Source organism: Planococcus citri, chromosome 5 (assembly GCF_950023065.1).
Source record: "Planococcus citri chromosome 5, ihPlaCitr1.1, whole genome shotgun sequence".
Taxonomy (NCBI): domain Eukaryota; kingdom Metazoa; phylum Arthropoda; class Insecta; order Hemiptera; family Pseudococcidae; genus Planococcus; species Planococcus citri.
The window spans coordinates 14428871-14445163 of NC_088681.1; the positions used below are offsets into that span (position 1 = coordinate 14428871).

General features: G+C 36.8%; 2 protein-coding genes across 2 annotated transcripts in view; both read right to left on the reverse strand.

Moving 5' to 3' along the window:
• LOC135848088 (uncharacterized) overlaps positions 1 to 16293 on the reverse strand; it is a 161925-nt gene that overhangs the window by 116928 nt on the left and 28704 nt on the right. The window lies entirely within an intron of this gene.
• Positions 398 to 7313, reverse strand: LOC135848089 (uncharacterized). Its single transcript, XM_065367863.1, has 2 exons — positions 5210 to 7313; positions 398 to 1147 (listed from the first exon to the last, which is right to left on the reverse strand). The coding sequence occupies exons 1-2, from the start codon at positions 6663 to 6665 to the stop codon at positions 1131 to 1133; spliced, it is 1473 nt and encodes a 490-aa protein (XP_065223935.1). The 5' UTR covers positions 6666 to 7313; the 3' UTR covers positions 398 to 1130.

Below are 16293 nucleotides of genomic sequence, written 5' to 3' on the forward strand. Positions count from 1 at the left end.
AAAATCTCATAATTTCATCACATTCCTGTGATGGTTATTTTCACGATTGTTATCATGTTTTGACTTTTGAGATTCGCCAATTTTGAAAACAGAGAAATGTTTACCAATTTCCAGACTGTTGAGTTTAAAAAGCAATGGAAATTTTAAACTTTTTCTCAATAATTTTTCAACCTCTGAAAAATTTATTTTTGAAAAATTAGGTTTTTTTGAAATGAAAAATTTTTTTTTAAAGATCAAACAAATTTCAAAACCAAACGTTGATAATTTTCTTGGCTCAAAAAGCTGATCTTTTATCGCAAAAAAATAAAAATCTCAATTTGAGTGGATTTTTTACAAAAAATTCAACATTTTCACAGCAAGCATTAGATAATTTTATAATAGCTTGTAAATAATCAAATTGTGGACTGTATCATATCTTTATTCGGCAGGTTACAAAATTACAATGATGCAACATTTTACAATTTGGTAGGTATCGTATAAATATTAACAGGTGGCGCGCGCCGAACGAACCGGCCGATCGGGCTGACAAATACCCCGACATATGACTCATACAAGATAACAATATTACGTATACGCAAAACGACTCATTTTTTAACCCTTTCAAAATAAAAATAAAATGTTCTCGAACATCCTCCCCACTCAAATGAGTGCCCAAATTCAAAAAATCAAATACTGATGAAATAAAGAAAGAACTTCGTGGAAATTGATTGATCATTTATGTACGTATCTGCAGGTTTTCATATTATATTGTGCAACACTACTGTTAGTAATTCCAGTCTCACTGGTACTAGTAAGACTTGGGTTGTACATTAACCCAACCTACAGCAAGCTCCGAGGCACGCTTATATAGCAACCCCCAGGAGTAGTCATTGAGTTATAAGTCAACGTAAATTAAAGGTAACCACAAAGGGTTTAGTTGTGAGAGTACCCTCACGGCGGATCGATCCTTGAATTCGTATCTAACAGTAGGGGTATTCATTATTCAGAATAAATAAATAAATGTAAAATTATCAAGTTGCACAATTTTCAACTTCTAACAATATTCAAATAAATAAATTATTCCTTCGATAAAGTTCTTCTTGAAACTTAGATTTCATTCTTCCAACGATTTTTCTCATTATCGAATTAAGCTACTTCTGAGAGTGACCTGAAATAAGAAAATAACATATTCGCATGTTTTTTAAAATTTGTCATCATTTGGTAGTAGAACAATTCTAGAAATTGCTCTGGTAATTTCACCCTTAGCAGTACTTAAAGTAACCACTCGGGTATGATTATCTTTTCCTACGTGTAATTCTTTGATACGACCAAGGGGCCATTTGGTTGGAGGAACCTCCGGCTCTTTTATAATGACGAGCATTCCCACCTTCAATTCATCTTTTACAGATTTCCATTTAGTTCGTTGTTGCAGAGTGTTCAAATACTCAGCAGACCAACGTTGCCAAAATGTCTGGTGCAGCTTTTGTGTTTTCTGCCAAAATTTCAACCTATTATCAGGCACATTTGTTAAATCAGGGTTGGGAATTGCTGTTATCGGACCTCCGATCAAAAAGTGCCCTGGAGTCAAAGCATTCAAATCATTTGGATCACTTGATTCTGGTGTCAACGGACGTGAGTTGAGGCAGGCTTCTATTTGAGCTAAAACGGTGTTATACTGCTCGAAAGTCAGTCTCACACCTTCGTGATTGAGTACCTTATTCAGATGAGCCTTTACAGATTTCACCCCTGCCTCCCACAATCCGCCAAAATGCGGCGCGTAGGGAGGAATGAAATTCCAATTAATGCCCTTATTTACTGCAGTTGTTTGTAATTTAGTAGAGATTTCATTTTGAAATAATTTTTGTAGCAATTTATTCGCTCCAGTGAAAGTAGTACCGTTATCCGAATGGATTTCTGTAGGTATACCTCGCCTAGAAACGAACCTTTCTAATGCTGCAATAAACGCATCAGAAGTCATGTCTGAGACAAGTTCGAGATGTATTGCTTTCGTGGAAAAACACACAAAAACAGCTATATATGCCTTGTGAACTACTGTACTTCTAGATCTCCATTCTGTTAACAGAACAGGACCTGCATAGTCTACACCTGTGATTGAAAAGGGCTTACTAGGTACCACACGATTTCGAGGTAAATTTGACATAAGTTGAGTTTTGACTTGGGCCTTTTGCCTTATGCAACGAATACAACGCAAAATGCAATTGTTTATGGCTGTGTGAATTTTTAATATCCAAAACCTTCTGCGAATTATTGATTTGAGCAGCATTGGACCTGCATGTAAATGTATCAAATGTAAATGACGAACTAAAAGTTTGGTGAAGTGGTGATGTTGACTCAGAACAATTGGATGTTGCTGTTCAAAAGACAGATCCGAGTTTCCAAGCCGACCACCTACCCTAATTAGGCCAAAATCATCCAGAAATGGATTCAAACCATAGAGAGGACCACGCAATTCTGATCCACGTCCTGATTGTAAAAGAACAATTTCACTTCCAAAATATTGCTGTTGAGTTACCTTAATAAGCACCTTTGTTGCAATATCAAGTTCAATTAAGTGTAAAGTTCCATATATTCTAGGTGCGTAGGGGTGTGCCTGGTGCACAAATCTGAGCATATAACCTACAACTCTGATCAATTTTGAATAATTTGAGAATTTTGAAAATATCAGATCGTTGGCAGTTGTGATAAAAGAATGAATGGTTTGAACCTTTCGAAGATCTGGGAGAGATTCTGATCCGTTCACGAAATTAATATCTTTTGACCAAGGAACATTTGAAGTATGTAGCCAATTTGGCCCCTTCCACCAAAGGTCACAATTCCGTAATTCACTCGGAGAAGTGCCGCGAGAAATCAAATCGGCAGGATTTGTTTTGGTACCCACATGATCCCAAATCCCATCAGAAGTCAAATCAGTGATTTTTTGAACTCGATTGGCCACATATGTGTGCCAACGTTGAGCTGGTGAATTTAACCAACCAAGAACAACTGTAGAGTCGCACCATAGACGAATGATACTTATTTGATGTGATATTTGTAAGGTTTCTTTGATTTTGTGCACCAATTCACTCAATAGCAGCGCCCCACACAATTCAAGCCTGGGAATTGTCTGCTTTTTTGAATTTATTCTAGACTTTGCTGAAAATAGATGAACTGTAACTGAGCCAGTACTTGTCACAGAACGTACATATACTGCGGCTCCGTATGCCTTCTCAGAAGCATCACAGAAACCATGAATTTCTAAACAAATATGCTTTTCATTGAGAGGAAATATATATCGAGGAAATGAAAATTCATTTAGTTGATTTAATTGAGACGCGAAATCTATCCAAATTTTCTTCAAATCATCTGCTATTTCATCATCCCAACTAGAGCTACCCTTTGAACCCTTATGCGAATTCCAAATCTCATGCATAATCAGTTTTGCCTTTACTGTGACTGGACCAATAAATCCAATCGGATCAAAAATAGAAGCTATAACTGACAGCACTTGACGTTTGGTTTTAGCATTTTCAGGGTGTTGGACATGAAACCAAATTTTGAAAGTATCTTCATTGGGAAGCCATAATAAGCCTAAAGTTTTAATAGTTTTCTTATCTTCGAATTGGAAGGGAAACTGTGTTTCAATCATATCAGAAGGTAAATTTTTGAGCAAATCAGGGTGATTCGCACACCATTTTCCCAATTCAAAGCCTGCAGCTTTCAATGTTGCCATTAAATCTGCTTGTAATTTTAGGGCGTTGTGCAACGAATCAGCTCCTGAAAGTGCATCATCAATATAAAAATCATAATATAGAGCAGCCTTGACTAGAGAATTTAGATCGCGAATTTCATCCCCAAGAGCTTTTAGGCATCTTGTGGCCAGAAATGGAGCAGGTGCTAAACCAAAAAGTAACACTAGAATTACATAAACCTTCAGAGGTTCATCTTCAGAAGCTCGCCAAAAAATTCGGAGAAACGTAGTGTCCTTCTCATCAATTATTATCTGCCTGTACATTTGTTTTATATCTGCAACAAAAACCCAACGCCGCATTCGAAATCGAAACAATATTGAGAGGAGGTCCAATTGAACAACTGGGCCTACCAGCAGCAAATCGTTGAGAGACACTCCGTTTGAAGTTTTCATGCTAGCATCAAAAACCGTTCTCAACTTTGTGCTTGTAGAAGTTTCTTTTATAACTGCGTGATGAGGAATGTAGTATTCTGGCCCTTTCACAGTGTGGTCAGTGACCTCCACCATGTGGCCTTGTTTTATAAAATCTTCAATAGCAGCTACATACCTCTCCTTAAATTTTGGATTTTTCTTAAATCTAGCCTCAAGTGAGTAAAAACGATTTTGTGCTTGATGTTTTGAATTCCCTAAAAGACTAGGCGAATCTTTGAATGGTAATTTGACTACAAAACGACCTTGTTTATTTCTATAAGTTGTATCAGTAAAAACTTTTTCAGCAGCTGTTTCACCTGCAGACAAATTTTCCCTATCTAAATTTTCACTAGACCAAAATCTCTCCAACGAATCTAAGAGGTGCTCATCTGCTTGCTGGGACACTGATAAACAGTGTCTACCAGCATTTTCTGAAATTGTAATTGAACCAGTAACTAACCAACCCAACTTACTTTCACGTAAAGTTGGTAAATTTTTCCCTAATTGAATTTGTTTGTTACCTAACACCTTCCAGAAAATTTCTCCTCCTAACAGCATGTCGATCTCCCCTGGGAGGTTGAACGACGGATCTGCCAGAGGTATATCTGGTGGAATATTCCAATTTTCAATTGAAAAAGATTGTGCTGGTAATTGATCAGTGATTTTATCTAAAACTAGGCACTGAATTTTTTCTCTGTATCCAGAATGCTTTGATTGAATTTCTACTTGAACTTGTTGATTTACAAAGGTATTATTGGCACTGATGCCCGAAACAGAAACAGCCACTGCTTCAGCACGAACTTTGAGGTCTTTCAAAATTGAACGAGATATAAAGTTGAATTGACTCCCTTGGTCTAATAATATTCTAACTGGAATTATTGAAAAAATTCGAAGTAATTAATACAATTGCAGTTGACAGAATCACTCTCGGAGAATTACTAGAGACATTGAGCCCATTACCCTTTACAATATTTAAATAATTTGCAACAGTTACAATATCTGAATTACAAGTATCATGTACATCGGAAACCTTATCAAAATTACCTGTAGGTTTTGAAATACTCAACTCACCTTCAGTAGAGCGTTGATTCGGAGTTGTAGATTCAGCTTGTTGCTGAGCTGGTGTCGAATTTGGTTGGCGAGGTGGAGCTGAAGTAGCCCATTCTTCAGGCGAGATGTGGAGAAGCGTATTATGAGCCCCTTGGCATTTTCTGCAAACTTGTCTGGCACACCGGCTGGGGCGGCAGTCTGAACGGAAACAGGAAAAGCATAGTTTGCTTCGTTTTGCAAACTTGAAACGATCGAGCGCAGAAAGATTTCTGTAGTCTGGGCAGGCTGGAATGTAGTGCTGTCTTGATTTACAGAATACACAATACTTCGATTTCGTAGCTGCGGCACCGACGACTGCAACACCATGATGATTACGTTTCACAGCTGTCTTGCTACCATTCGCTGATGCGTCATTATTCGCCGAAGTACGTTGATAAGCGGCACTACGATTATCCATAAAATCATAGAATTCGTCGAGAGATCGGAAACTTTTATTTCGTGAAAGCTCACGTTGCCACTCTGCATGAGTACCCTTGTCACATTTTTTGAGAAACCAATACTGCATGCTTTGACTGAAACCATCGATCTTGTTCTTTCTAAAAATAGCCTGAAGACCAGCTGTATGCTGTCTAAAAAGAACCATCTGCTCTTTCAGGGTCGGCGACCCTTTGTTTGAAGATTGGCAGTTCCAAAGAGCATTAAAATGGGCGTCGATTTGCCGGAACGGATCGTCGTAATGTTTGAGTAGTATAGACCAAGCCTTCTCATAATTATCTTCCTCAGTAGGCAAATTTACAATCATTGTTGCGGCATCACCGGAAACTTTTGTTTGAAGAAAATGGTGCTTTGCTTCATTATCAAGCTCATTGTTATTATGAACTAACGACGTAAATAAATTTTTAAACGAGGTCCAGTTATTAAAAGTTCCATCAAAAATTGGAATCTCAACTTTTGGCAATTTTAAATTTTTCAAATTACTCGATTTTGAGCTAGGCACTGATGACTCGTCAGGTATAGGTTCCATCGAAAGAAAAATATTACGAGTTTTACGATAAGTAGTCATAAAACGCATACGGCTTACTTCGTATTCGATCGGATTCTCCTTGGCTGAGGAAACTACTTCGATCAGGTTGGAATTCGTTTTACAGAATTCTTCCTTTATTAATTCCAAATCTTTTAACTCGGTTTTGGCGATTGTCGCTTTTTTGGAGGGCAAACCTTGATCCTCGGCAAGCTCTTGCGCAGACTCATATTGTTCGTTGAGATCGCCTATTAGAACATTACACCTCGCAGTAGCTGTAGCAATCCAATTCTGCCTCGAAGTGTTTATAAAGGTTGATGCGGCATGGGAACGAGTGTGAAGATCGTCCTCCTTACTTTTTTTTGACCGGTTGTCATCACTATGTTGGCTTGGATTTCCTCCAAGGTTCGAAATATTATCACCGTGGTTTGAAATTTTATCATTACCGTCTGCCATGGTAAGTGAAATAATAGTACGGCAACGAAAAATACGTGTGGCGGCACAATTACACTTTCAGTGTCGAAAAAACAGTACGCACGGAGTCAAAAAATAGCTTACCGCATCAAAATAGCGTCGAAATACAGCGCATGGCGTCGATAAATAGCGCGCGGCATCGAAAAATAATTCACAACGTTGATAAACAACAGGCGCAACGTCTTCCAAAAAATCACGCGTCGTTGATAAGATACTAACGCACCTGTTACCTGTGTCGATGTAAAAAACGCACGAATAATTCACTGAAAATATGCCGACTCACTTGATCATTGTATTCACGTCGATCAGAACAAAAAATAATCACAAATAAAAATCCATTAATTAACCAATTTTAAGCAAATTCAGGCTCGAAAGGACCATGTAAATAATCAAATTGTGGACTGTATCATATCTTTATTCGGCAGGTTACAAAATTACAATGATGCAACATTTTACAATTTGGTAGGTATCGTATAAATATTAACAGGTGGCGCGCGCCGAACGAACCGGCCGATCGGGCTGACAAATACCCCGACATATGACTCATACAAGATAACAATATTACGTATACGCAAAACGACTCATTTTTTAACCCTTTCAAAATAAAAATAAAATGTTCTCGAACATAGCTCTTTTCCGTTTTTTATCAAATGTTGAGTAGAATATAGATTGTAATTTTTTTTCAAAATGTGGGTACAGAGTACAGAGTTATTGAACGATGAGATTTTCAATTATTTTTAAATTCGTGTTCTCATATTTCAGATCAAAAAATTTTGTCATCATCACAAAAACATGAAAATCGAAGATTTTGAGGCCTAAATAATTTATTGCTGTACACTTTTATAGAGCTCATGCTCTACCCCCCCCCCCCAAAAAAAATCTTACGTACCTAAATTCAATTTAAATTTCATGTCATCAGAAAAAATATAAATTTCTAAACTAAACATTCCAATTTTTAATAATGAAATTCGGTCGAGACTTCCACAATTTAAAAAAAAAAAAACAAACATGACTTCTAGAGAATTTTTGTGAAAAAATGAGACTACTTATTTGGTATTTTTTTGGTAGAAAAATGAAACTCTTTGTTGACAAGAGAGGAAACTTTCAGTCAATTTTTGGAAAAAATGAGACTTCCAGATCAATTGAGGGGCTTCATGGAAAAGGGGCCTTGGTCAATTTTTTTTCACTGATTTTTACAAGTTCAAATGGACTTAAAAAATTTTTCTACAAGCAAACATTTTCCAATCTGTTTTTTTTCTCATGGAAGAACACTTCAATATCACTGAATATGGTGAAATTAATTTAAATTATTATTTTTAATACATTCAAAATTGTAAAAGAAAAAAAAAACAAAAAAATGACAAAGGCCCCTCTTCCATGCATGAAACCACTTAATTGTTGGCAAAAAAGGAAACTTTTGTCAATTTTGACAAAAGATGAGAATTTTTGTCAATTTATGGCAAAAAATTAATATTTTGAGAGTTTTATCAAACAGCGGGAAGGACTTTTTTGGCAATTAAATTGCACCCAGGTAAGAAAAAGCGACCTTTTCGCAATTTTTGTCAGAAAACTGAGACTTTGACTTTAAAAAACAAAACTCAGGATTTCAGAAATTTCGGAAGAAACGAGACTTTTGGCAATTATTGATAAAAAAGAGAGACTTTGGGACAATTTTTGAAAAAAATTTATAATTCTTGGCAACAAACGATACTTTTTGGCAGTTTTGAAAAAAGAAGAGACTTTTTGAAATTTTTGACAGAAAACGAGAAGTTTACAATTTTAGCAAAAGGCAGCCTTACCCTACTGCTGAGCTTGCTTTCGAAGAAGTCATTGTTTTTTCACTGTAGCCCCTACCCAACCTGTTTTGGTCTGATTTCAAGAAATAGCACTAGTATTTGAGATTTTGGGTCTACCTAGACTACGCCAAGGAAATCCAAAACCACACTTGAGGATCTCCTGAGCGGTTAAAAATTTGCAAATCGCTCATTTTTTGGTAAATTTGTGTTTTGAAAATCTGAAATTTGGGAAATATTTATTGGAATATTCGTGGCTCAAATTTTCAATCATTATTATCAATTTCAAAAAACTGAAAAAAATTTGTGAGTTTTCAGCTATTTTTCTCGATTTTTTGAAATTGCCAATAATGAGCAGAAAATTGGGACTACTGCGTTCCAAAATATTCTTCCAGCTTTCGAAATGATATTTTTGATGTTTGACTTAATTGATGCGAAATATTTGAAAAGAAAAAATTTTCAAAATACAGATTTACCCAAAAATGAGCGATTTGCAAATTTTCAACCGCTCACTAAAACCTTAGAAGTCGTTTTGGACTTTGACGGCGATGCCTAGGTCGACGCAGAATCTCAAATATGTATCTACTAACTTTTGGAACTGAACCATTTCCCCCAAAACAGGTGAGGTAGGGGCTAAAGTGAAAAAACACAATTTTTTCCACAATTTCTCCTCTTCAAAAACCCATGCCTATATCTCCTCTAGAGACACCTCCGTTGCTCAATTTTTTTTTTCAAGAGGCATTCAACTCGAAATGAAGATTTCCACTGAATTGGGTCAAAATCCTCCCTAATGAACTCGTTTAAAACACGCGGGCACTCCATTCACATCTTGTTTCCCCTTCCCACCCTTTCGTACCCAAAATCAAAACACAGCAGACGTTTCATGGGACATTGGGACACCCTGTATGTTGTGTACAATCTATCCGCAGCTCTACCTACCTACGTAAAAGAATGTAAGTATATGTATAACCTTATCGAATAATCTCTTCGGTACACACGAGTTCGACCCTGTGGCTCGTCTCGTTCAGTTCGAGAGGGCGGCGAGAGACAAGACATGCGACGCGACGCGACACGGCACACCACGTTGAAGAAAAAAATCCACCCCGAGGAGAATTTTAAAGTCGTATTAGGTAAAACACTGCGCCGTTTGAAAAACTCACCCCTTTGCGCGGGGGCGAGAGGAAAAGGAGACCCATCTCCGCCGCCGAGTCTATTATTAGATAAACGTCTTCTCACACCCTTTTTCCGCGATACGTCACTTTCTTTTCGCTTTCGGCCGCTTCGCCGCGCCGCGCCCGCCCGGCCTGTTTTTCACTATCCCGTATCCGATTCTTCTTCGCTCATCAAAAAGCGAAACGCCGAATCGACCTCAAACATTCAACCTCGCAATCGACGCGCCCTTCTAATCATTTCGACGCGGCGCGCGCGCTAAATGAAATCGCGAAGCGGAGTGCGGATACGGCGCGACGACGGCGACGGGCGACGGCCACGTATACACAGATACACTCACATATTACGTGTATAGAGTACTCGACTCGTCTCAGGCTCTGTTTCTCTCCCTGCGACGACTCACTCCACATCGTAGTCTTCTGTCTCTCTGCACACTCCGCGCATGCATATCTCGCAAAAGAAAACGTAGCAGAAAGAGTCTTGTTAAAATGCGACGTATTGCTATCTGGGGAAAATGAAAACACCGCCGACGTGTTTTTCACTTCGAATGTTAACTTCGCATTTTCTCTAAATAGCGCATCGTCGACGATGTCGTAGTCGTACTCGTCCAAAGTACATACAGAGTGTCCCACACAACTTCGAATCGGCGAGTTTTCACATCGCAGCACCGCGATTGGTCGAGATTTTTCGCAGAATTTTCTCATCAAGTTGGAGCTATTGAACAGGGTGTAATCAAAATAGGGTGGCATTTTTCAAAATGCCATTTTTTGGATTTTCACGCTGTCTGAGGCAATTTCCCCCCGATTTGGCCTAAAACTTAATATGAAGGTGGAGGTAGTTTAGGATGAAAAGTTGATGAGCATAATTTTTTCTGAGATATTGGCAAAAAAAGGGAAGATTTATTTTAAATGATTTCATCAGAGTGTGGTCAGAAAACAGCAACCAAAGCAAAATTTGCATCAATTTTTGCTCAAAAAAAGTCGTAGCAGTCGGGCGCTACGTATAAGAGCTAATTTTTTGTACAGAAAACTTTGTGGGCTTTTCAAAAACAATGGCGGTGTATATTAATTGAAAAATTAAAATTATATTATGAAGGTTGGAAATTGAAACCTGCAAAAGGTACTTCAGCGACACCGTCCCGTTGTACTGTGAAAACTTGGACGACCAAGTCACTTAGGCTGTCCTAAAGGTCATGTAACACAAAAAATTGGTAATATACCCAGAAAATGCACCTCTTTTTGACCCCAGAGAGAGGTCAAATAGAGTCGAAAGGTTTAAATCTACAAAAGGCACTTCAGACACATTCTCTTATTATAATGTAAAAATTTGGACCATGTAGGTAAATTAGGAAGGGCTGCAGGCTTTCCTAAAAGTCAAAAAACACATAAAATAGTACAAAAATGCGCTTTTTTGACCCTGGAAAGAGGTCAAAAGGGGGTTGGAAGGTCGAAACCTGCAAAAAGAACTTCAGGCACATACTCTTATTGTACTGTAAAAATTTGGACCCTCTAGGTCACTTTGGAGGCTTTCTTTAAAGTTGAAAAGTGCGTACAGTAGTCCAAAAACCACTTTTTAACCCTGGAGAGGGGTCAAATGGGGTTGGAAGGACATAAGCTGCAAAAAGCAATTCAAGCACATCCTCTCATTGTAATGTAAAATTTTGGACCCTCTAGGACAATTTGGAGGCTTTACTAAAAATCAAAATACACGTGTAAAATAGTCCAAAATTCACTTTTTTGAGCCTGGAGAGGGGTCAAATGAGGTTGGAAGGTCAAAAGCTGCAAAAAGCAATTCAAGCACATCCTCTCATTGTAAAGTAAAATTTTGGACCCTCTAGGTCAATTTGGAGGCTTTACTAAAAGTCAAAATACACGTGTAAAATAGTCCAAAATCCACTTTTTTGACCCTGGAGAGGGATCAAATGGGGTTGGAAGGACATAAGTTGCAAAAAGCAATTCAAGCACATCCTCTCATTGTAATGTAAAATTTTGGACCCTCTAGGTCAATTTGAAGGCTTTACTAAAAGTCAAAATACACGCGTAAAATAGTCCAAAATCCACTTTTTTGACCCTGGAGAGGGGTCAAATGAGGTTGGAAGGTCATAAGCTGCAAAAAGCAATTCAAGCACATCCTCTCATTGTAATGTAAAATTTTGGACCCTCTAGGTCAATTTGGAGGCTTTACTAAAAATCAAAATACACGTGTAAAATAGTCCAAAATCCACTTTTTTGACCCTGGAGAGAGTTCAAGTGGGGTTGGAAGGTCAAAAGCTGCAAAAAGTAATTCCAGCACATCCTCTCATTGTACTGTAAAAATTTGGACCCTCTAGGTCAAGTTGAAGGCTTTACTAAAAGTTGAAAAACACGTATAAAATAGTCCAAAATCCACTTTTTTGACTCTGGAAAAAGGTCAAATTAGGTCAAAAGGTTTATAAATTATAAACCTGCAAAAAGCACCCAAGTGGCACCCTACCATTGTATGATGAAAATTTGGGCCTCCTGGGTCAATATGGTGGGTAGGGGGAGGGTCAATAATACGGCTAAAATAAGATTTTTCCCACCTTAAATGGGGTGGGGATGACCTAGGAAGCTGAAATTTGGAAATGTTGATCACAGGGGCAGTAGTAACCACCAAAATATTCTCCTCTAAAAAAATGACCTTTTGATAATTTTCAACTTTGACCCTCCCCACTCCAGGGGTCAAATAGGATTTTTGAGAAAACCCTATTCCCCAAGTTTGACTTTATTTGATTAATTAGAACAGGTTCCAAGTCATAAAATGTTCGGCTGAAAAACTTAAATATATTATGTACATAAATGTATCTTTGGGCCTACTGCAATAAACATCATTTTTTTTACAAAAATTTGGCTAAAAAGGTATCTGTCAATTTTGGTGAAAAGGGCACTTTCAGGCTATTCTGAGCAAAAAAGAAGGGTTTTCTGACAATTTTTGAAAAAAAAAAAGACTTTTTAGCAATTACTTTCCAGCAATTTCGGCAAAAAAGAAATACATCAGGGCAAATTTTGACAAGAAAGGGATTTCTGACAATTTTGGAAAAAAGGGATGGGTGACTTGAAAAACTTGCAAATTCTTAAAAAAATATAAGGAAAATTTTAAAGTTTTGATTTTTAAAAAATGTGGAAAGCAGATCAAAATCAAAAATATTAAATCTTTGGATTGATATGGCCTTTTCTCTTCTCCAGAAGTAAAACTGACTCGTTAAAGGGGAGATAAGGAAGGGGCTCGAAAATCATACATTTCATTGCTGAAAGTCATCATACAAAAAGGCAATAACTATCCATGTTTTTCATTTCCAGCCAAAATCCACTTTCAGAATCTTTCAACAAACTCTCTCCCACCCCCATCTCATCTCATCGCTCTTACATCCCTTGAAGGTATTTTTTTTCAAATTCTCGAGCCAATTTTCCTCTCAAGATGAGATCAAAATATGAACCATACTGCCTTGAAAACGCTCAAACATGAGAAAACATTTTTCTTGGAACGTAAACAAATTGATTAAACTTGCTCATACTTGATTTCCAGATTTTGCCCCTCATCCCTCTTTAAATTTTGAAATCAATTCGGAGATCTGCGGACTCGGCACGAAACTTGGGACACCCGGTATACTCACTCTTTCAGTACACATATACGTTTACTATACGTGTTTTACACACAGTCAAAAACGCTACGAACAGAACAAAAAACCACCACCTTATGCGGAGCAACGACAGCACAGAGGGTTGCGCTTTCCTCTCGCGACTTTCCTCTCTTCATCGCTTCTTGTTTGGCTCTTGTGTGCTTCGATTATACGACTATATAATATTGTCGTCGTCGTCTTTCATTTTTATACCACGCACACACATACACAGAGCGTGTACCCAATCGATCCTTAATAAGTATTTTCCAACAAGCATTCAACCATGTACACTACAACGATATTTTTCATCTTTTTGCTCTTTCTCTCTTTGCTCTCATCTTTTCTATCGCTCTCTATATACTCGTATACTAGTACTCGTAGGTACCTATTTATCGAATTAAATAACGTCTCTCGCAGCGTAATACGAATAGGTACTGTGTACACTTCGCCAACGAGCAACGATCCATTTATACGAGAAAATTATTATTCGCCATTCTTCGCGGGGTTGGTTTTCTAATTCCAATGTACGAGAATGGCGTACAATTATTATCCTTATAAATACTGCTCTATAAACACTGCACCGAGACAAGAAGAGAGCAATTAAAAAAATTGAATAGAAGCATCGCGCAGCAGCTTTCATACTTTTTTTCAGATGAGTTTTTTCTTCTTTTTTTCAAGTTTCGATGAATGCTCGATTTTTAAAAGCATAGTTGAGAAACATTTTGTGAATAATTTCATGCTTCTTTTTTCTATTAATATTTACTATAGGGGTGGCCTTTTTTCTTCTTCTTCTTCTGGAAAACTGAATGGAGAAGGGTGGCTTTTGGTGTCTAGACTTTGGATAGCCGTAATTAAAAATATTGACCCTTTTTCTGCCTCAATACCTTTTACACTTACTCTTTGATGCTCATTTTTTTTGAAAAATTTGACAAAATAAAAAAATTGATTTTTTTTGAGATTTAGTCGATGATTTTTCACACTAACTAAACTTTTGAAAATGGGAACATCAGTTTTTTTTATCTTCTTTTAAAACAGAAAAATGAAAAAAAATTGTGCTCATTATCAATGGTGTCATTACTCCCCTCCCTCCTCCCCAGAAAAACATAGAATGAGTATCTTATAGAAGGGGTATGCAGATCTTCAATCTGACTCAAAATTTAACTGAGCTCAGCAAACATTTTTGTGATAAAATGGTCACAAAAAACGTGGGGAAAATTCGAGTTTTTTTCAGTCAATATCCACCTAATCCTCCCTAACTTTCACAAAAAAAAAACTCCAAGCTTCAAAATTTTGAAAACAAAAATTCTGAATGGTTCAATTTACTATTCATTTTTAGTTTAACGTCTCTTTCAAAAAGTAGGTAAATGAAAATGCCAATTATGACACACGAGTTTTTTTTAATGGTCCAGCAAAATAATTCCGAAGAAAAAGGGGTGAGTGGGGATGAGGGGTTCGTAATTTTCAATAATTTGTGATTTTTGACAAAAATTCGGGCAAAGGCAAATGTGTTCAAAGAAATTCAAGAGAAAGAGCAGAAAATTGAAAATCTTTCATTTGAACAGGAAAAGCTCAAAATTGAAATTAGGGGCGAAAGCTCAACTTTTCATAGTACGAATGAAAGTTGAAATCATAAACATTTGAAAATTTGAAAAGCTTTAAAGTGAACAACTTTTTCAAAACTCTCTTTTCAACAGAATTATTTTCAAAATAGAAACGAGGGACGTGTTCAAGGACGCTGCAGAATTAAGGGCAACTTTTTTCTAATAAATGTAAAAAAAATTACATAGAAAATTAAAAATCAAGTATTAAAACTGAAAAAATTCGAAAATGAATTTCCATGGCGTAAGCTCAACATTTCATAACACGAGCGAAAGTTGAAACTAACCATTTGAAAATTTGAAAAATTTACATTAACAAGCCCCTTCTTTTTTTTATAGAATTTTTTTCAAAATGAGACCTGAACGTCGGTTAATGGGGGGGGGAGTGGGGGATTCGACTGAAAATTTTCCGACTGATACAGGGAAAAAATACTAATTTTGTCTATTGATATCAAATTCATAATTATGACTCATCAAAAATTTTCATTTTCTGTTTTGGATTTTTGGGGGCCCAAATGTGAATTTTTTCATTTTAAAACAAGAAACAAATTGACTCGAGCAAAGCAAGCGCGAAAGTATTCGAAAATTTGATTTCGAGAGACCTAAAAACGATGTTTTTTTTGTAATGGAAGTCGACTTTGAACAAAAAAAGGAGAAAACTATTGAAAATTTGTATGTATTTTAAGAGAACTAAAAACAATGTTTTTTTAATGCAAGAAGTGTATTTTTTGGCTTTTAAAATTTTAGAATTTGAAAGATTTTTTTTTAGAATTTTAATTTTGAAAAAGAGAAGAGAACAGAAGTTTATTTTTTCACTTTAAAACTTTGAAGGTTGAATGATATTTTTTTAGTAATTTTAATTTTGAAAAAGAAAAGCAAACAAGCCGTAGCGAAGCGAGAGCAAAAGCTTTCGAAAATTCGTATTTTATCAAGTAAAAAAATTGTTTTTTCATCACAACAGGCTCTTGTTTCACCGGGCCTTCCAGAGGAAGCGCAGGACCTGCCCCCCTCCTCTCGACGATCCTGTAAAGATCAGTTGAAGTATTACTAATTCAAAGGCACTGAGTTTAAGTAATATTGGTTCATTTCTTCGATTCGAAGTGCCCAGTTTGAGCCCCCAAAATTTGAAAACAAGTTGACAATTTTTGGAAATGTGATGCAAAAAGATCAAATACGAGTATTCAAGTTTTGGGTTCGCTCCTTCGCTCAATGTGCCTCAAAATCTCCGATTCCCCTATTTTTCCAAATTTCAGGAAATCGACTTGGTAATTATACCCTTTTTCAACTCAGAAACTTCTCGTGCGTTTTAAGCTAGAAAATAAAAGTAAATTTCAACATCTTTACCCCCCCCTCCTCTTCCATTACCAATTTACCATTTCCTTTTGCATACAACTTTCAGTAAATCGCTCAGT